The following is a 21,054-nucleotide window of genomic DNA, read 5'->3' as shown; positions in this document are numbered from 1 at the left end:
GCAATGGATTTCAGTAATGTGACAGAATATGACGCATTGAAGCCCTTGACTACCAGGGAATAGTCCTTTTAAGTATAGTGGAAAGACTGCAACAAGGAAATGACCGGGCAAATTAGGTACTATTCCATGAACGAATTGTCAGAGCGAACGATCTGCAAGTTCACACCCTGTTTACATACAACACACTGGAGAGCCCTCCCAAAAGATAGAAGAAGAAGGAAAGAAGGAATAAAAGAAGGAGAAAAAGAGGGAAGGAAAGAAGGGTCAGGGGAAGAAAAAAGAATGCTAAGAAACGCAATGGAGAAAGAAGGATTAGAGTAGGCTTGCCAGACCACCACAAACATCCACACTCTCGTAGTTCAGACCGAATCCCTTGACCTCGGGGATAATGCGATAGTAGAAGTCAGCCTTGTATTTGTCCTTCACAAGGCCAATATACTCCGACATTGTGAAGACGCGCTGTGACTAGTCGACAGCAATAGCATGAGCCATATCATTCTTCTGGGCTTTGTTCAGAGCAGCAGGCTGGCGTGTGGTAAAGGAGACTTTGAACCCTGCTTGACTGAACCCAGCGCGCTTACTCATGTCAGAAGGATTAGCCGCAAGGGCTTGGTTAGGACCCCCAAGATGCAGTACTGTCCCGCCATTGCTGTAGTGATTGAAAGCAACGTCGTGGGTAGTATTCTCCCTCTTGAGGCCCCGCACAATGGTACGGTGCATAAGATCCGGCTCGTCACTGCTTCGTTTATGATGTGTCAAGGAAACAATGTCAACCTCTTCCACAGTATCGTAGTCGGATCCCATATCCCTTATCGATTGCTGGATCATTTCCGTGTATGTCATGTTGGTCAGGCTTCTGGCATCAATGGATGTCCGCTCCTGATCTGTGGAGACACCACTAGACCCCTCGACCCTTCCTCTTGTTACTGCAATTGCAAAAATGCCATTCACAACCCACTGGATCTCTTTGATCCACCAAACACAGTCATTGTCATGATAGCGTTCGCATACATCACTGGCAAATTTGGCGCCAAGGTTCAACAGTGCTAGCCTATACATGACAGTCTTAGCCATCGGTAAGTGTTGGAACGATGTTATCAACCAGACCAGAGAGGTGGAGTATCTTGGCCTAATCCACATACCGCACAGCACCTTGCTTGGCCTAGACTTGGCCTACCATTCCAAATGGCATACCAAGGGATCAGGAATGCATAGGTGTAAACAAGTGGAACTATAAATAGCTAGGCAGATTGTAGTTTAGAAATGACACTTCACTTTTACCTACCGAGCATATACCTACATTCAGTTGAATCGATAGGATATCTGCTTAGGGCAATGACCAAGTCAACCGACAGTAAGAGAGTAAATATCTGATACATACTGTGCAGTGGTGTCTGATATAACTCTGATCAGGGTGCCACTTAGCCGGCCGCATATATTACGGTTCTCTAAGTGAACAATCGAATCGTGTGCCTCATTTGGAGTTGAGAGAGTTGAGGAAACATGCTCGCTAAAGCTCAGATCTTTGGATGACATTTTCATAGAAACAGGCTCAATAGAAGGAGCTGCCACGCCGAGATAGCTGAGTGAAACTAGAGGAAGAAGAAGAAATTGAGGTTTCATGGCAGAAAACTTTGAATATGGAAAGGTAAATTTTGAAGAAGACCGAGAGATGGGAAAACGACGGAACATACTGGCTTTTTTGCGAGAACTTATACCCGGCTCATGTGCTTTGAGCATGCTAAGCCAATTCTCATAATGTAACCCTATGTCCGCTATGGACTACGTGAGTCGAGATATTGAGGTGGAATTGTGGATACTGGCAATTGTACTTGGGATCAGTCCTAATGTGTCTTGCGCTAATAAAAATCTTCCCCCTGTCCATGAATCCTTCTGTGACCAATGGAGAGAGTATGAAGCCGGGACCTGGAGCTTATAGCAAGCAGATATCTCCATATAAAAGGGAACGCGGTCCACCATGGTAACCTATACTACGCTATGAAAGAGGGGTTTGCTCAGTAGATTAGGCGTTTCCACTTCGATATGTTCCGGCGTACTTCGAGATATTATGGGTCGTCATTAAACCAGTGATGTAGTCGTACGAATCGGCCGTAGTCTGCGAATTATCCAATAGACCTATGTTGATAATGCCTCAGAAGCTACATTTAAATGGACTGTAACGTATATGAAGTATCCTGTAGTATGTCACGTAGTTCTATTTGGAAACAATTCCAATACCCAGGCAATGCAACACCCAAAAAGGTCAAGTTTGTACAGAACGGATGAATGCAAGTTCCTATCGTTTGAACTCCACGGGCGGTAGTGGTAAGCGTGGATTCAAATCCGTATCAGAGACATACTCCGTAATTGCTAATTTTGCCCTAGAATCGGGTACATTACATTAACAACGTGTTATGTAATGTCTACCAGGAACTGTTACCTCTACAACGTCGCTGTACGCTCCTATTGAGCAGGTTAAATGGCTCAAGTGGGTTTCCTGGAAATGGTATACTAGTCATGCACTATGGAGATGCCGTTTTCATATGGCTCAATTCTCCTAATGCGCCCTACACACGTATAATTGAGAGTCTATCCCCTCGTCCGTCCGGGAAGCACAATTAACGCATTTCAATTAGTGTATTATATTAACCAATTGATTAGCGGACTAAAATCTACGACATATTATTGGATGTAATGAATCCACTATTTACTAGGTTCTTAACGCGTATTTTTTTATACGCGTTTTCATATCTCTCTCACCATATAAGAAATCCCTTAACCAATCTACTATATAATCTACTATACAATCTGCTATACAATCTGCTATACAATCTGCTATACAATTCGCTATACAATCTGCTATACAATTCGCTATAATTAAAAAGAAATCTATTACAGCTACACATAAGCGTAAACTTGATAAAATTATCGCTAAATTACCTACCAAAGAAGAACTCTTTCAGCAACTTCAGCACTTGACCCCTATCTCCGAACCTCTACGGTTACAGCTACCCAGTGGCTTAGACCTAGAGAGCCTATACGCGATATTTACCCTCTTTATCAGCGAAGAGATCTTTGAATTTATCAGCCAGTCTACTAACCAATACGCGCAGCGAAACCTAGCGAAAGATTTTACTACTAGCCGTATGTGGAAGGACACTACTACCGCAGAGATTAAGGTCTTCTTTGGTATCCTTATCTATATAAGGGTTCATCTAGAGCCACGTATTGATTACTATTGGAAGCAGAATGAAAAAGAGGGGCCTTTGCATGTTTTTCGGCTTTATATGACCCTAAAACGTTTTAAGCAGATTAAGCACTATCTTCATATATTTCGGCCAGACAAAGAGCAAAAGGATATTAAGCAGTGGTAGTATAAACTAGAGCCTTTAGTCTCATCCTTTAATAAGGCAGCTCAAAAGCACTACCGGCTAGGTTTAAATATCTCTATCGATAAGACTATGATTTGCTGCTTTGGGCGTACAAAGCATACCGTCAAGATGCCAAATAAACCAATTGAGCAAGGATATAAGATCTTTGTCTTTGCAGAATATAGCTATATCTGGACCTTTACATGGAGTAGCCGTCTATAGGGAATCATGGAGCTATTCAGATATCCTGGCCTTAGCCCTACCGCATCGATGGTACTAGATATGATTAAGAAGCTTCCTGGGCTAACTAATCTACCTGTCAATCTACCTGTCAATCTGTCTTCCAATTCGTCTGCCAATTCGTCTGCCAATTCGTCTGAATTCGTCTGCCAATTCAGCGCCTTATACAGTTTATATGGACAATTATTTTGCGACAGTCCCCCTTTTCAAAGAACTACGAGATCTACACTGTGGAGCCTGTGGTACTACACGACCTAGGAGTGGGATACCCTCTCAACTTGTTGAGCTAAGGGACCATATTAAGTCTATCCCATGGGGTACCTTATATGCGTCTGAAGCTCAGGGAGTCCTCTGTCTCGCTTAATAGGATAATAATATAGTATTTCTACTATCTACTATCCATTCGCTAGAGATATATACTATTACTGAGCGGAAACAGCTATCAATAATCTCTACAAATATCTCTATTGCGCGCGCCCCTTTTGATAATGATATAATAAAGAAGCTAGAGATTTCTACTGCAATTGATGACTACAATCACTATATGGGTGGGATAGATATTGCAAATCAATATAGGGCTTCTTATAAGATTCATCGGAAGAGTAAACGTAATTGGTTCCCACTTCTTTATTTCTTTTTTGATGCTGCGATTGTTAATGCTTACCGTATCTAATATCTCTATAAGAAGTAGCAGGGGACTAGTGAGCTTCCTAGTCAACTAAATTTTCAGAAGAAGCTCTATAAGGAACTCTTTACTTTTGTACCTTCACCAATACCAATACCAGGACCTGGTATAAATCACCAGCGAATTCAATTCGATAAGCAAAAGGCTTGTATCTGGTGTCAGCATAAGAGACTAAAAGGAAAAAGGGGTAAACAGGCTAATCGATCAAGATCTGGCTGCTTTGAATGTGGTAGTGTGGCTCTATGTGTAAAAGGGCAATGTTGGGATGAATTCCATAGAAAATAGCTAATTCGAATTAGGCTTAATTAATTACACTGCTTCTGATTACTGAAGCATTACCATGATTAGCCAATTAGGACGCGTTGCCATGTATACGCTAGTAAAATACGCTAATTGTGCTTCCCGGACGGACGAGGGGATAGTGACATATGTACAGTACTTATAACCCTACAACTCCCTATCACAAACATCATGTTTGACTCTCTCCATCTTCGGTCATCCCGCAAATCCATAGTTCTAGGATCAAAGGGCTAGCAATTCACCACAATGCCTGTTTCTCGCTCTCAGCAAATCCTACTTCGCAATGGAACGGTTCTAGTCCACGAAGGAACCCACGTCAAGCCACTGCTCGGGCATGATCTCTTAATCGAGGGAAACACGATCAAGAAGATCGGCGAAGGTCTACAGTTGCCAGCCGGTGGTAAGGAGGTCGATTGTACCAGGAAGATCATATCCCCTGGGTTTGTGGATACTCATCATCATGTGTGGCAGACGCAGGTAAGAGTCAGGGAGCGATGGAGTGAATCAGCGCTCTAGTTTTGCTAACTGCGTGCCACAGCTGAAAGGGCGTCATTGTGATCATACTTTGATGCAGTACTATCCTACCGGTATGGATTCAGACACTTTCAGCGCCAGTGCTTCTTTCTTTCGTCCGGTGCGACTGACGTATGTCCAGGAAATATGCAGCCCTTCAACTACGAGCCCGAGGATGTCTTCTGGGGACAACTTGGGGGCTGTCTACAGAGTATCGACGCCGGCGTGACCACCGTCGTTGATCATGCGCACATGTCCTATTCTCCGGAGCATGGTATGGAGTGTTCAAGTAGTCAACACATGTGCATACCTCACGTATACTAACCCATGGACCTAGTGGACGAGGCAATTCGGAGCTCCGTGTCCTCCGGCATTCGCACGTTCCTCTGCTACACCCCGATCCCACTGATCAAGAGCTGGTCGTCGACCCTAGAGTACGAGGAGGAATTTCCTCCATCCTGGTGGTTGGCAACCCTTGAGCGTCTCCTCAAAAACGAGCCGTTTGGCAACGGCCGGGTGAATATAGGCGTTGCTCTTGATTTCATATACCACTCCGATATCGTCCTCGGTCTGTGGAAGAAGGCCAAGGAGCTGAATGTAAAGCTCTTGACTTCGCATTACGTTCCGCGGTTTGACGCGAGTACGTAGCTCCCATCTACTCACCCTTCTTGCCCTCTCTATAGATGCAAATGCTGACATTTCATCCAGTCAGCACCGTACAGCTCCTCTCCGAGCACAATCTCCTCAGCCCTAGCATCGTTTTGTCTCACACCAACGACTTATCCGACGCCGACGCCCACAGCCTCGTGAAGAACGATATCTTTGTCTCCGCGACCCCCGAAACAGAGCTCCAGATGGGCCACGGCCATCCCGTCGCATTCCACCCCACTCTTAAATCCCACACTTCGCTCGGCATCGACTGCCACTCTAACAACTCGGCTGACATGCTCACCCAGATGCGCCTCGCCTTGCAGCACGCGCGCGCAGCCCATAACCAGACCACCTTGAGGGCTAGCGAGCCGCCGCGCGTCGACATCACCGTCGAAGAAACCTTTAATCTGGGTACGATCCAGGGCGCCAGGGCTGTGAGCATGGCAGATCAGATCGGTAGTCTTGCCGAGGGGAAGAGGGCCGATGTTGTGGTCTTCGACGCGACGAGTCCCGGCATGATCTGTGCCGCCGACGAGAATCCCGTAGGTGCGATTCTCCTGCATGCCGGGGTGCGTGATATCGAGATGGTGATTGTGGATGGGCAGGTGAGGAAGGAAGGGGGACGGTTACGGCCGGTGAAGATCCTGGAGAGAGTGGATGCAGAGAGAGGGGTCGAGATTGGTTGGGATGAAGTTGCTAAACATCTTCTGGAGAGTCGGGAAAGAATCATTCAGAGAGGTCAGGGGCAGGATGTTGGGGCTGCTAAGCTGTGGTAAATTGGTACCGCTTTTTTGGGGATTAAAGACAGTTGATGCGTATGTCTTTGTTTTACATGTACAACACAGTACCCCTGATCGGGAACAGCCATGCTACATGTCATAAAGAAATCCCCGGAAGTTGTACACAAAGAACTGTCAGTGCTTGCGGCCTGTGCACACTGATCTGTCCCGGGAATTAGCAGCCAAGCCGTCGGCTGCTACTCTGGATATTAGTATGACGTATCAGCGCCAGTTGGAGTCGGATAGATGCTGTCCAACGGATGATCCTGAGCGTTGAGTGATGAGGGAGAGATGAAGCTATTCAGAAGGAGAAGGAGGAGATCCGGGGAGATTAGATAAGCATCGCAGCCCCAGAGTGTATGGACTTTGGGGGTACAAAAAGATCACGTCAAGAATGCGCAATTCAAGGCTATTGATATTCTTGATACCAACTGAGGGGAAGCTCTTTGTCCTCTGTCGATTTCAGTGGGGATCTGTCATACCCTGTACACCTACTACTGCTGTACCCAGCAAAAAGGAATGCTCATATCGGCAAATCCACCTGTAGGCAACCAGAAACGTGACCGGGGCCGTTTTCGGTGCTGTCGCTGAACCATCAACTGCCCGATCGCAGGCCTCTCTTTCGCTCTCTCCCCTCCGGAATCATTTTCGGCGAATAAGCTGTGGTGGTGCGCGACGTTGAGGAATTCCTTCGGCCAGCTCTTTTCCCCTTTCCTCCTTCGATCGGCCGCCGCTCCTGCGCTCCCTCAACGTCTTCCACTCTCCCACCTCTCGACCGACCGTTACGCCCCCATTGCCTCTCCGATTCCCCTCCCTCCTCTTTTTCGACTGCCAGCCTCCATCGAAATCGTCTACTATACTCTGCGTTATAATTTAATCCGAAAGCGATACCGATCCTCGTGGTGGTGGCAACCGAGCTTCCATCGTGCCACAACTCCGCACGGGTGGCGGAATCCCTCAGCACTTGCCTATACTCTCCCCAGCTGACCCGAATCCTGCTTCCTTGCGCGGATGGGTGCTTCCTTGCGTAGTCCACGCAGGAACTTGGCCAGGAGGTAATCGGTACCAGTCGGCATTCCGATCGAGCAAAGGAAAACACATCTCCCGAAACGATAGGACCCGTTTTCGACGGTTGCACCTTCCATGAAGGATGAGCTCGGTTCCAGGTGCCGCCGTTGACCACCCCGTCGACTCCTCTGTCGGCGATTCTCACGCCGTTTCGCATGCCTCGGAGACTCCTCGTCCGGTAGAGTCCACGGATGCGCCATCATCATCTGAGGGGGATAAGGAACAGAAACCCACTGGTGGCTCCGCTGGAAGTAAAGCGGACGATAAGCCGTCCGCGGATCATACTGGTCAGGATGCGGGATCTGGACAAGTGGAGGAACTAGACGACTTCGGTTTGCCGATTCGACCGCGTGCCAACCCTGCCCGGTCGCCGACTGAGTCTTCCGAAGACACTCAGGAGTTCCACGATGTTCAGGAGGCCGCTGCGGACACGACAGACGACGACAAAGCGAGTAAACCGGGAGAGCAAGTGATTGCAGACAAGCCAGAGGAGGAACGAGAACAGCAATCAGTACCCCAGAACGACGTATCGGAGAATTTGGAGCCTGGAAAAGAGGAGACGCAGCCTACGATTGCAACCCCTACTGCAACTTCTACCGCATTTTCTACTCCGCAGAAGACAGAGACCCCCCAGGAGGCTGAACCGACTCCACCCAAGACCAACGACAAGAATGAAATCTCCGGCATCTCCCCGGACCATGAAGATGGGCCACCACCGCCATACACAAAGGATCCAACTCCACAAAATACAGCTCTCTCGACTCAACCGGAGACCACGCGTCAGAAACGGGCAAGTCTCAAAGCTTCGGAATGGTCACATCAGCGACTCAATGAAGCCAAGGAATCCGAAAGTGAGCCTGAGGAAGAAGACGATGGTGGGTGGAAGGAGATGCCCGCTGTAGATGAGTTTGATTTTTACGACGATTATGGACGTCTTGTCGTGCGCGGCGCCAAAACGGAGAGTAACGAAGCAGTTTATCAAGGACTAGGAGGTGCTGGAAAGGGGTACACTCGTGTGCAACTTGACGAGGATGCCCACTCAGTGACGAGCTTGGACGAAGACACGAGCTATCTTTTCAAAGAAAACAGTGCCACAGCGGCTGGCTTGGAGGGGGAAGAGATGCGTGATCCCTTAAGTCAATTACAGGCGACCAAGGACTTACTTAATGAAACCCAAAAAATCGCGTACGTTGGCGTGGTCAGACTTGCTATTCATCAGATTGCGTCGGATATGGAGAAGATACCGGTCACCAGAGGCACCCGCAAGGCAAAGCAAAAAAGCATCGACTCGATGCGAAAATGGGGTCAAGCGATGATGTCGAGGGTCTATTTTCACATGGATATCGATTCCGCAGAGCAGATCATGATCGAGCAACTGGCAGAACACGGCGTCCAGCCTGCTGATCTTGTTCGGCCGCTCATGCAGAATGCCCGCGTTCACAATCCCTTGGCAGACGAGCAAGACATCTCCAGGAAATCTACGTCTTCCCTAGCCTCCCCCGGCGTAAGAAAGAATTTCAGGAACAGTTTATCCACGGAGATTGACCGGTCTTCCACCTCCACGTCCCCTCCACCCTATGAAACCCACGAAGGGGAAGACCTGCCCGAGGTTCGTACGCCTTCCCAATTACCCACTTCGGAGAAAATCGATATAGATCTCCGCTGGACGGTGCTATGCGATCTGTTTCTAGTCCTCATCTCCGATTCTGCTTACGATGCGCGGTCTCGGACCCTACTCGAAAGAGTGGGCGAATCCATGGAGGTTTCGTGGCTTCAGATTGCACGATTTGAAAAGCGTGTGATCGATGCCCTCGAAATGCAAGAGGCTGCAGAGAAGGAGACCTGGGACGAGTCGGAGCACATGGAGGCACGACGTAAGAAGGCTTTGAAGCGTCGGTACATCACTATGGGCTTGGCCACCGTGGGTGGTGGACTCGTCATCGGTCTTTCTGCTGGACTGCTGGCTCCTGTCATCGGTGCCGGTCTCGCCGCTGGATTTACCACCGTGGGAATTTCCGGTACTGGAGCTTTCTTGGGAGGTGCAGGTGGCACAGCATTGATCGCATCAAGCGCTACCTTGACCGGAAGCTCGATTGGAATGAGGGCTTCCAAGAGGCGCACGGGTGCAGTTCAGACCTTTGAGTATCGTCCTTTGCACAACAACAAGAGGGTGAACCTGATTGTCACCGTAGCAGGCTGGATGACCGGTAAAGTCGATGACGTCCGGCTGCCATTCAGTACGGTTGATCCCATCATGGGTGATCTGTACTCGGTCCTCTGGGAGCCTGAAATGCTTCGGAGTATGGGTGAAACCATCAACATTCTCGCTACTGAGGTGAGTCAACGCCTAGTCTAGAGATTCGCTCTTCCTGGTAACTAACCACTGTACGACAATACTAGGCCTTGACGCAAGGACTGCAGCAAGTCCTAGGAAACACAGTTCTGGTCGCTCTAATGGCATCTTTACAGCTTCCTATGATCCTGACGAAACTGTCATACCTAATTGACAACCCCTGGAATGTCTCGCTGGTCCGCGCAAGCGCGGCAGGTCTCATCCTTGCCGACTCTCTGATGGACCATAATCTCGGAAAGCGACCAATTACCTTACTTGGCTTCTCTCTCGGTGCGAGAGTCATCTTCTCCTGCCTTAGAGAACTTGCAGACAAGGGTGCGCATGGACTTGTTCAGAACGTCTACATGTTCGGATCGCCCATAGTAGCCAGCAAAGATGATTATCTGAAAGCCCGAAGTGTCGTCTCTGGCCGCTTCGTCAACGGCTATTCCTCCAACGACTGGATTCTAGGATATCTTTTCCGTGCTACGAGCGGCGGTATTATGCGTGTGGCCGGTCTCGCCCCCGTCGAGGGGATTCCCAATCTGGAAAACTTCGACGTCACCAAATTGGTGAATGGCCACATGGATTACCGTGCAGCAATGCCTCGACTATTGAAGGAAGTTGGATGGGAAGTCCTGGGCGAGGAATTTGCCGAGATTGAGGATCCTGACCCTGAAAATCACAACGAGCGACAGCGGGAATTGATCCGAGAGATCGACGAAGCTCGGCGGGAGGCTGAAGCTAAGCCGGAGAAGAAGCGATTCGGACTTTTCAAGCGAGGAAAACTGGCGCAAAAGAAGGGATGGGAGACCTACGATGTGGACCGCAATAATGCCACTCCTCGAGAGTCGAGCGACAGTAACGGAGCCGGGACGGTGCTATTTGACATCGATGCGATCAAGGCTGAACTTGCTTCGGAAAGCATTGAAGTCAAACAGCTTGAGTCGACGCTTCCACCCATGAAGTTAGACTTGAACTCCCCTTCGAGTCCCTCTGCTGCTGCTTCAGCGGCACCATCTCCGTCAGCCGGCAAAGACACCAAAAGTACGGGTACAAGCCAACCTGTCTCTCCATTGCCTCCAGACCCAGTCGACAAAAAGGGTACCTCGGACACGCATCATTCTCCCTACCATGAAGAAGAAATCGAGATGACATTCGACACCCCTTACCACGAACCCCCACAACGTTCGCAGTCATCGTTCGGGAAGTCTTCCCATGACCCCCACGAGCCCCAACCTGCAAGGCCCGAACTCCGATCTTCAAACACGTTGCCAGTTGGAGTCGGAGTCGGAGCTGGGATGGGAGTAGGCGCCAGCGCACTCGGTGCCATGGCTCTCGAGCAAAACGCCTGGGCCGATCACGACATAGGCAACGGAGAGGAGGGTGAAATCTCCATGTATTTCGAGTGATGATGGGCTTTATGACTCTATATGCTAGACCGGTGCTATACGATCTTCGCGGACCAACTCGCTCACCGAGTACGACGGGATCACGATACGAATCTTCTATCTGTTTAATTCTCTTATTACCGACTGGTTGGGGGTAGACCTTTGTGCATAATAATCTTTGTTCTTGCATATCATTCCTGTTTGCTACATGCTGTTATTATTGTTTGCTTCATCTTTCTTTCTATCCTGCTTCTGGCATTTGTGTGGACATTTAGTGGTGTCCTAGCGACGCGGCGTCTGCATATACATTCTGAAGATATTGGTTCTAAAGTCTACCATTGTGTTAGAACTTTAATTCATGACAGTCACATCAATTCCTCATAGAGATTCTTTCTAAATAAAAAATAATAAATAATAATAAAAAAAGCACACAAACCTGTAGTGAGGGAGGTTGTACAGACCAGGCGTCCCCGTGCGAGCGGAGACTTTCGATTAGCAGCTGCGGAGAAACGCCTCGATAGCGTGTCACCTCACGCGTCCCTCTCTCTCTCTCCTCTCCTCCATCCTTCGGCCCCCTACATGTGCTCCTGTCTGCTATCTACACCGGTCGCCAATGGATGAATGTCTATAACTTATTCAGACTCTACTACAGTATCTTTCCGACAGATGAAACATCTGCAATCACTGGCCGGGGTTTGTTGACGGACTCCGCAGCTGCTTGCCGCAACCCGGCTTGACGTGATCATTCGTCAAAGAAAAGTATCCAGCAACTATTCAAATCTAACTTTTATTCACCTTCCGTGACCCTCGCCGTCCCATCGAGTCGATCCCTTCGAGTGTCCGAGTCTCCACGATCAATCCATAACCCCTACAAGATGGTCCAAACCCGACCGAAACGCAATGCGAGCTATGCGTCGAACCGCTTGACGAAGAACAATGGACCGCAGAATAGTCTCTTGTCGAATTTTAGAAGACCAGACAAGGACGTTGAGACGGATACTGTGAAGGCTGAGAAGGACGAAAAACCTCCCAAACCGGAACCTGCCACGGACGATGAGCCCGTCAGCTCCAGCGACGAGGACACCAAGCTCGGTGCGGAGACCGAGTCGGAAGATGAAATCAGACCCCGCGCGTCGGAGGAGAAGCTCGAGGACAAGATGGCAAAGAGCTCGCCGAAAAGCGAAAAGGAGCTAGGAACCCCTCGTTCCGGGAAATCGCCGCAGAAAGGACGCAAAAGGGCCGCAACGGGCCCAGCTCCCCTGGATAAAGATGATGATGGCATGTTTCTGGAATGGAGATCGTCGCAACCCAACAAAAGACGTAAATCGAACATATACCCATCCAAGAGTCACCGCCCCTCCGATGTCAGCGCCAGAGAGCCGCGTTCGAGTATGGCTTCTGCGAAGTCGGAAACGCCTCCTGCGAGTGCTCGCAAGGCAAAACCTAAGGCAGGCAAGAAGGCGGGGACCACATCGGCGAAGAAAACAGAAAAACCGAAACCTGAATTTAAAGTCCCGATTGGCGCCGATATCGATAGCCCTAATTCCAGTTCCAAGACTCGGTCCCAACCCGAGTTCAAGGTGCCACCGTTCCCTACGGATGGGATATCGAGCTCTTCCTTCGCTACTTCGTCTGCTCGTGAACCACCGACTTTGGACTTTGACGACGATGACTCTCCTCTCAGCACACCCCTTAGCTCTGCTTCCTCGACATTCATGCGACAGTTCGACCTGGACGATGAAATGCTCGCCGTGAAGGATGAGTTAGAACAAGTTGAATCCAAAGAAGGATCATTCTGCCCGATGTGCAAGCAGGCCGTGGACCCAGAACTCCTGATGCGGTTTCAAAACCAACCAAGACAACGGATCCGCGATCAGAAGCGATTCTGCGAGTCGCACAAGCAGCAGTCTGCCGAATCGGAGTGGCAGGAGAAGGGGTATCCCAGCATTGACTGGGATAAATTCGACGGCCGCATCAACGGTCATTTCGACTACATTGACACACTCTTGTCCTCCCAGAGTCCTTCCTACTTCAGGAACATCTTAGACACCACCATGAAGTCTGGCAAGGCGCAGAATTTCCGACTGACACTCGCTGGAGACGGTCTGGAGAGGATCTCTTGCGGCTATTATGGCACCCGGGGTGCCGATAAAATGTACGCTGCCGTCATTGCTAATCCTCTCGCTTGTCTTGCATGAAGCTAATCAATCCCTTTCTAGGCTCCACGCGCTCACCTCGCGATTCTCCCACAAACTTCGTCGCCTAGCGGCGAGTGACCATATAGTCAAGACTGCCGGCGTTGTGGGCTACACTCAAGCCGTGCTTGTCCCCGAATTGGCTGTCCAGCTCGTCAAAGAAGACATGGATGTCAATGACGAGTCCGCGCGACAGATCTTGCGCGAAAGTATCGACATCGGCGAGAAATTCAATTTTACGCTAAACGACAAGGTCTCGGTCCCCGAAGAGGAACCGGAAGAGAACGCGATGGTCACGGCGGAATAGGTGGAATAGGTGTACCAACAATCTATCATGTAACGACCGGTGTTTGTTTGTTTTTTTTTTTTTTTTTTTTTTTTCTACAGGGCACATTTTCGGCTGCTGTTGTCTTTCCATTGTTAATGCTGTTTGTTTGAACCAGTGTATATAAGTGAAGTTCGGCCAAGATACCTCTGTGTTTGCTGATTCTTGATGGAGGACTATAATTATCAATATCCTGAGTATAGAATAGGAAGAAGTATGGAGTCATGCCAAGTCACGCGATGTCACATGTGGGGCGGATAAGATAAGGCGCATCACATCCTCTCCGCACCGTCTCTCTACCTCCGCTTCCATAAGTAACCCGCCCGGGTCCAGACAATGTCCCCTTATCTCTTCCCTCATCCATCCATCTCCTCCATCCATTGATCATCAAATCATGTTGGCTCCGGAAATGAGGGAGAAGAAAACCATGTCTCCCTCCGAGGCCACTCCCCTCCTTACCTCAGTGACCGTCGTTCCCCGACGTCCTCGCTATCCCCATCACACCCTCCGGCGTCTCTGCAGCTTCGCATTGGGTCTTCTCCTCCTCTGCTCGCTCACCCTCTTCCTCATCCCCTCGGGCATTTTGCCCCGCGAGCACGGCTCCATCTGGTCCTACCTCCCCTGGGCCCGTCCCTTCCCGCACGCCGCCTGGCCTCAAAGCAACGGCCTCGGCTACAAGGAACTCCAGGCCATCCTCCAGGAAACTCCCTCGGCCGCCAAGGCCCGCGAATGGAGCAGCTACTACACCGCGGGGCCGCATCTTGCCGGCAAGAACTTCAGCCAGGCGCTCTGGACACAGGAACGCTGGCAGGAGTTCGGCGTCGCGGACACCAGCATCGTGACCTACGACATCTACCTCAATTACCCCGTGGATCATGGCTTGCGCCTGCTCAAGCAGAAGGCCGACGGCGAGAAAGCCGAGGTCCAGTATGAGGCGTCCCTGGAGGAGGACGTGCTCGAGGAGGATCACACCAGCGGGCTGCCGGATCGCGTGCCTACGTTCCACGGCTACTCGGCCAGCGGTAATGTGACGGCGCCGTTTGTCTACGTCAATTTCGGCACCGTGAAGGATTTCCAGGACCTGGTTGATGCGAATGTCAGTCTGGCGGGCAAGATTGCGATCGCCAAGTATGGCGGTATCTTCCGTGGGTTGAAGGTGAAGGCGGCGCAGGAGCACGGCATGGTCGGAGTGGTGCTGTACGATGATCCACAGTCGGATGGCGACATCACCGAGGAAAATGGCTACAAGCCGTACCCGGAGGGTCCTGCTCGGAACCCGAGTGCCGTGCAGCGGGGAAGTGTTCAGTTCCTGAGTGAGTTGATTTCTAATCACGTTCTCATTTGGCTTAGAGTTGCATGAAGCTGATTGAATGGCAACTTTTGCATTCTAGGTATCGCTCCGGGTGATCCTACCACGCCTGGTTACCCTTCAAAGCCGGGCAGTGAGCGCAAAGACCCCAGTCATTCGATCCCCTCGATTCCCTCCATCCCTGTGTCGTACCAGGAGATTCTTCCCTTCTTGAAGGCTCTCAATGGCCATGGTCCTAAGGCCGAGGACTTCAATAAGTATTGGCAAGGTGGGAAACTCGGCTACAAGGGCGTCAAGTATAATATCGGTCCTACGCCGGATGACCTTGTCATCAACCTCTATAACGAGCAAGAGTACACGACTACGCCGCTGTGGAACGTGATTGGCGTCATCAAGGGTTCCATCCCGGATGAGGTCGTGGTGGTGGGTAACCACCGAGACGCCTGGATTGCCGGTGGAGCAGCCGACCCCAACAGCGGGTCCTCTGCCCTGAACGAAGTAATCCGCAGCTTCGGAGAGGCGCTCAGGGCCGGATGGAAGCCGCTCCGCACGATTGTCTTTGCCAGCTGGGATGGCGAGGAGTACGGTCTCCTGGGCTCTACCGAGTGGGTGGAGGAACAGCTCCCGTGGCTCTCCAAGGCCAACATCGCATATCTCAACCTCGATGGCGCCGCGTCCGGCCCCAACTTCAAAACCGCGGCGAGTCCGCTATTGAACAACGCCATCTACGAGGCCACGGGCCTTGTGCAGTCTCCCAACCAGACCGTTGCCGGCCAGACGGTCCGCGATGTCTGGAAAGCCGTCGCGAACGGATATATCGGGACCATGGGAAGTGGTAGCGATTTCACCGCTTTCCAGGACTTTGCTGGAGTCGCCAGTCTTGATCTGGGCTTCACTAATAGGGATAAAGACGCCGTGTATCACTACCATTCCAACTACGACAGCTTCGACTGGATGGACCGATTCGGCGACCCGCACTGGCTCTACCACGAGACCTGCGCCAAGGTCCTGGCCTTGATCACGGCCAACTTGGTCGAGACTCCCGTGCTGTCGCTGAACGCCACGGACTACGGCCTTGGTCTCGCCGCGTACCTGGACAAGATCCGGCCGGACGCGAAGCAGCTGTCTGACGGCGCCTCCTTCGACTTTGGCCCCTTGGACAAGGCCATCGCCGAGTTCCAGGAAGTGGCCGTGCGGTTCGATGCGTACGCGGCGGACCTGGCCTCGCAGTTGGGCAAGGACGTCCCGTGGTACCATTGGTGGAAGAAGGTGAAGCTCTATTTCCAGATCCGGCTGGTCAACGATAAGTACAAGTTCCTCGAGCGAGAGTTCTTGTACGCCCCCGGTCTGGACGGGCGCAGCTGGTTCAAGCACGTCGTGTTCGCGCCCGGCATTTGGACCGGCTACGCGGGTGCCACGTACCCCGGGTTGGTGGAGAGCTTTGACGCGGGCGATGTGTCCAATGCACAGGTGAGTTCTTCGTCCTTTGTGAAAATGTCGCAATTCTTCCCCTAGCAAAGATGCTAACGACTTATCAGAAATGGCGCACGATCATTGTCGAGCGCTTGGAAACTGCTACCAAGCTGCTGCATTAGGACGGAGACGAGAGAACCGATTTTGAATAAGACCAGCGTAGGAGATCCGCAACCCTTGCAGCAGGCTTGACGCCGGCCAGGAAATTGAGATGTATAGATCGCACAAAATAGGCGGATTTAGCTAAGCAGATGATGAATATGACGATGCGTTTTCTTTCTTTCTTTTCCAAATCCGATAGGATCGTTGTCCATGCCGAGGAACCAGTAAGAGCCGGAGACGGATACTCGCGCGCATTAAGCCTTTTAGGTTGACTCACAGTTCTATCCAAGTAATACGGGGTTAGAGCTGTAGTGACCTTCAAGGGGACGATCATGGGGACAAAAAGCACTAAGCAGGCCTCTGGTTTTCCCCGCTTAGTGGATTCGCCGGGCCTCGTTAGCTCCATGCACGGCGTCACTCGCCCATTCCTTTCATTCTAATCCTCTATTCTTTTTCTTCTCTTTTTTTCATTCCTCCTTCTTTAACTACCTTTGTTTTGGTTTGGTGTTTGGGGCTTCAAGTATTCGAAAGTCTTTTCGTGATTTCGCCCTCTTCCGACCTACCAGCCCCTTACTTTGGTACAGGTCTTGAAACTTGTTAGACCCGAGTATAAGAATTTTTGACTCCCTACCGAAGTAACCGCCGAGTCCGATGCTGGAGAAAACGCCGAGGCTGCCGGTTCGGCAGCTACTGATTCTCTGTAAGCTTCAACTGCCAGGAACAATGATAGTGTTCAAAGCTGACCAGACCGCGATCAGCAATATGTCGTTTCGCAGAGCCTGGTAAGTCGCCATGACCTGGACTCCGGTCAAGCAGATTCGATTCTGAATTTGCGAGATCCACCGCCGATGACGCGATCATCCAGCTCAAGGAGTGGTGGTCCAGTTTGTTGATCGCTGTTTGTAGTCGTCCTGACGTCCGTTTTGCCTTATCTTGTATGCATTCTCTTTTTTTTTTTCTCTCTCTTTCCTTCTGTTTGGTGTGGTTTGGCTACTTCTGTTTCGGCCTATGAGGGATGTATTACGGGTATCGTTATGCTGACACCAAGTTCTATCTAGCCCGAGATGATCGAGTATGTCGGCGTCCCTAAGAGTGAGGTCGCCAAGTGGGTTGGTATCACCTCGGCCGTGACGGCGATATGTCAGGCCGTGATGGCCGTGTCCTGGGGTACCGCGTCTGACTATGCCGGTCGGAAGTATATCATCCTGCTGGGGTTGACCTGCACGATGGTCTTTTCCGTGATGTTCGGAATGTCGCAGACACTGGCGATGCTGGTGGTGTCGCGCGCGTTCCTGGGTCTGATGAACGGAAACGTGGGGATCATCCGTACCATGGTAGCCGAGATGGTGCCCGAGAAGGAACTCCAGCCGCGAGCCTTCAGTATCATGCCGCTGGTGTGGACCATTGGAAGCATCTTTGGTCCGGCCTTTGGTGGTGCGCTGGCCCGTCCCGCAGAAAAACATCCCGAGCTCTTTGGGGACTCAGACTTTTTGAAGAAGTATCCTTTTGTATTGCCCAATCTGGCGGCTGCAGCGCTGTTCATCGTGGGCATTATCATTGGCTTTCTATTCCTCCATGTAAGGGTTCTCTCGAGGATGTGCTCAACTATGAACACCACTGATAGTAGACAGGAAACATTGGCATCTAGAAAGGACCGTCGCGACTGCGGGCTCGTGCTAGGAGAGATGTTGACGCGGTCGTGCATCTCGCGACCCGAGAAGCGCCGGTACCAGGTTGTTGAAGATGACGAATCGACCGCATTGCTGGGCGACAGGCGATCACGACAGTCGGGGCAGAAAGGCCCCGGCAAGCGACCCAGCTGGAAGCAAATCTTTGCGCCGCAGTCACGGCTGGTCCTGCTGGCATATGGCTTGATGTCCATGCACACTATGGCCTTCGATTCCGTCCTCCCCGTGTTCTTACATACCCCGGTGCAGCGTCTGCATGATAACCCTGACGTGCGATTGCCTTTCAAATTCTTAGGCGGATTCGGCGTGGGTACGTCGTCCTCTTCCATCATCCATAACCCCCGACCTCCCTACTAACTGAATCCGTCAGACTCCCAAACGATCGGAATCTACTATACCCTCATCGGCATCATCGGCATGCTGGTGCAGTTCATCGTTTTCCCCACCGCTGCCAAGCGATACGGCGTCCTCAACTGCCTGAAAGTGGTCGCCTTAATCTTCCCCGTCCTGTACTTCTTAACCCCGTTCACGGCCCTCGTGCCTGAATCGCTCCGTCACGTCACCGTCTTCCTCCTCATGCTCGGCAAGCTCTCGGCCTCGATCTTCGGCTTCCCCTGCACCACCATCCTACTCACCAACTCCGCCTCCAGCCTCAGCGTCCTGGGCACTCTGAACGGCGTCGGCACCAGCGTCAGCGCTATCGGTCGCGCCGTGGGACCCGCAGTCGTCGGCGCAGCGTTCTCCTTCGGCGTGAAGCGAGGAACGATTATCATTCCCTGGTGGATCCTGGGCGTGTTTGGAACTCTCAGCGCGGTCCCAATGTTCTGGGTCGTCGAGTCGGATGGATTCCATAATTCGGCGGACGACGAGGGGGACGAATCGGAACCGGACGCGCCACTCGGTGGAGGTGGATATGGCGCGACGGAGACTGAGACAGGACCTCAGACCGAGACTGGTCGACGACAGTGATTTGCTGGCGCGGATCGTCTCGGGACATCGTAGTGATGCGAAAAGTTTAGAATTGTTTTTTATTTTGGTTCAGTATAATGATGGTCATGGTGATGATGAGATTGCATGTGATTGACGTCTCGTGTATGCGTTCATGTTGATTGATGACAGGATAATATGATGAGGTATTGACAATAGCTGGTAGAGATGAATTATGAGAATAGACTGAACGATGATGAATACAAGAATAGGGAGTAGATGGATGGAAGTATGACAGTGTGAAGGTAGATGGAAGGTATACTCCCGCCAGTAAACACCCGCAATCACCTGACATCATCTGACAGGCGATGACGAGCGGCGGATTTCTAATCTAATCAGCTTAGCTTATGTACCTTAGCTTCATTCGATCAGACCATATCATCAGCTATTCTCCTCTCCAATTCTCTCTCATCTACCTATCCATCTACCAACCAGTCCAATCTACACTCAATTACTACCAATTCCCTCACAAAACAAAAATAACCAAAATGGTAGCCCCCTCCCCCCCGCCTCACCAACACAAGCTACCCTACCAGATAAACCTACCCCATCAATCTAATCCAACCCATACATCTCAACAACAAAAAGAACAAAACTAACACCAAATCACCTACCTAGGCCACCCTCCACATAAACTCCGCCCTCATCCTCTCCCTCCTCACCTCGCTCGGCGGAATCATCGGCTTCGCGCGCACCGGCTCCATCCCCTCCATCGCGGCCGGCGTCTCCGTCGGCGCCCTGTACCTGTATTCGTTCGCGCGGCTGCGCAGTGGCCAGGCCTACGGCGAAGAGCTCGGTCTGCTGGCGTCGATCGTGCTGGGCGGGAGCTCGGTGCCGCGCGCCATTAAGACGCAGAAGGTGGTGCCCACGGCATTGAGTTTGGTGGCTGCGTATGGATTGTTGGTGTTTGGGGCTGCGGTGAAGGGGGGCACGAAAAGGGCTTGATCATCTCGTTCAATTCGTTGGTTGGATAATAGAGAGCGGATGTGGAGAGGAGAGGAGTGGCAAGGAAGGGCAGTGCCTACAGGATGGGTACGTTGTCTGTCTGTCGGTCTGATGTATTATATCATATTGAGGGATGGTTTTTGCTTTTATTTTACTGCCAGTGGCGATGTAGAATGAGATTAAAGATGCAATGCAAAGTCCCTGTGGAAATTATATCTACCATATCTGCCCATTCAGACGAATAAATGCCCCTAGATCATGGATTGTCTGGCCTACCTTGACTAGCACTTACAGTAGACAGAATCAAAATGAAGAAACATAACAAAGATTTAAACCAGCCCCTCTCGGCGTCAAGACGAGAACGCGATTTCCTCGAAGATCAGTTTCCTTTAGTAAGGTGACGACCAAACTCACCAACTCTCTCCGCAGTGCAATGCCTTCTTTCTGCAGTCTTGTTCTCGGTGATGATGCGGGGGCAATCCATTTCTTATCTTTTTTTTTCTTCCAAATCGAAGCATGTAGTGTGGTGCTATCATGTCGTGGGCTTCTGGTTTGGGATTGTGTCTTGCACTGTGTTCGCCAACTACTGACATGAAAATCAGGGCAGGAAGCGGTAACACATGACCAGGGAGTAAGATAAAAGAGACAGAGAGATTATCAAAACGTTTTGCGAGAATTTGATATGCAATCAAACTTAGCT

At 50.8% G+C, this 21,054-nt stretch overlaps 4 protein-coding genes across 4 annotated transcripts; 3 read left to right on the top strand and 1 right to left on the bottom strand.

Moving 5' to 3' along the window:
* Positions 1 to 465: 465 nt before the first annotated feature.
* On the bottom strand, positions 466 to 1,074 carry KD926_003804 (uncharacterized protein; the record flags this gene model as incomplete). Its single annotated transcript, XM_053097704.1, has 1 exon — positions 466 to 1,074. The coding sequence occupies one exon, from the start codon at positions 1,072 to 1,074 to the stop codon at positions 466 to 468; it is 609 nt and encodes a 202-aa protein (XP_052958255.1).
* A 3,768-nt stretch (positions 1,075 to 4,842) lies between these two features.
* KD926_003803 (DUF726 domain protein) lies at positions 4,843 to 11,351 on the top strand (the record flags this gene model as incomplete). Its single annotated transcript, XM_053097703.1, has 8 exons — positions 4,843 to 5,073; positions 5,135 to 5,183; positions 5,252 to 5,383; positions 5,447 to 5,749; positions 5,818 to 6,532; positions 7,425 to 7,594; positions 7,706 to 9,942; positions 10,008 to 11,351. 8 exons carry the CDS (start codon positions 4,843 to 4,845, stop codon positions 11,349 to 11,351), a joined length of 5,181 nt encoding a protein of 1,726 aa, XP_052958254.1.
* An 854-nt stretch (positions 11,352 to 12,205) lies between these two features.
* On the top strand, positions 12,206 to 13,832 carry KD926_003802 (RTC4 family protein; the record flags this gene model as incomplete). Its single annotated transcript, XM_053097702.1, has 2 exons — positions 12,206 to 13,485; positions 13,550 to 13,832. The coding sequence occupies 2 exons, from the start codon at positions 12,206 to 12,208 to the stop codon at positions 13,830 to 13,832; spliced, it is 1,563 nt and encodes a 520-aa protein (XP_052958253.1).
* A 412-nt stretch (positions 13,833 to 14,244) lies between these two features.
* Positions 14,245 to 20,354, top strand: KD926_003801 (glutamate carboxypeptidase; the record flags this gene model as incomplete). The annotated part of the gene is made up of 7 exons (XM_053097701.1): positions 14,245 to 15,163; positions 15,242 to 16,629; positions 17,793 to 18,311; positions 18,366 to 18,732; positions 18,793 to 19,377; positions 19,715 to 19,758; positions 20,028 to 20,354. 7 exons carry the CDS (start codon positions 14,245 to 14,247, stop codon positions 20,352 to 20,354), a joined length of 4,149 nt encoding a protein of 1,382 aa, XP_052958252.1.
* Positions 20,355 to 21,054: the final 700 nt, after the last annotated feature.

This window comes from Aspergillus affinis, assembly GCF_023601865.1.
Source record: "Aspergillus affinis strain CMG 70 chromosome Unknown NODE_19_length_383810_cov_86_361570, whole genome shotgun sequence".
NCBI classification, from domain to species: Eukaryota; Fungi; Ascomycota; class Eurotiomycetes; order Eurotiales; family Aspergillaceae; genus Aspergillus; species Aspergillus affinis.
This window is presented reverse-complemented; position numbering and strand designations above follow the sequence as displayed.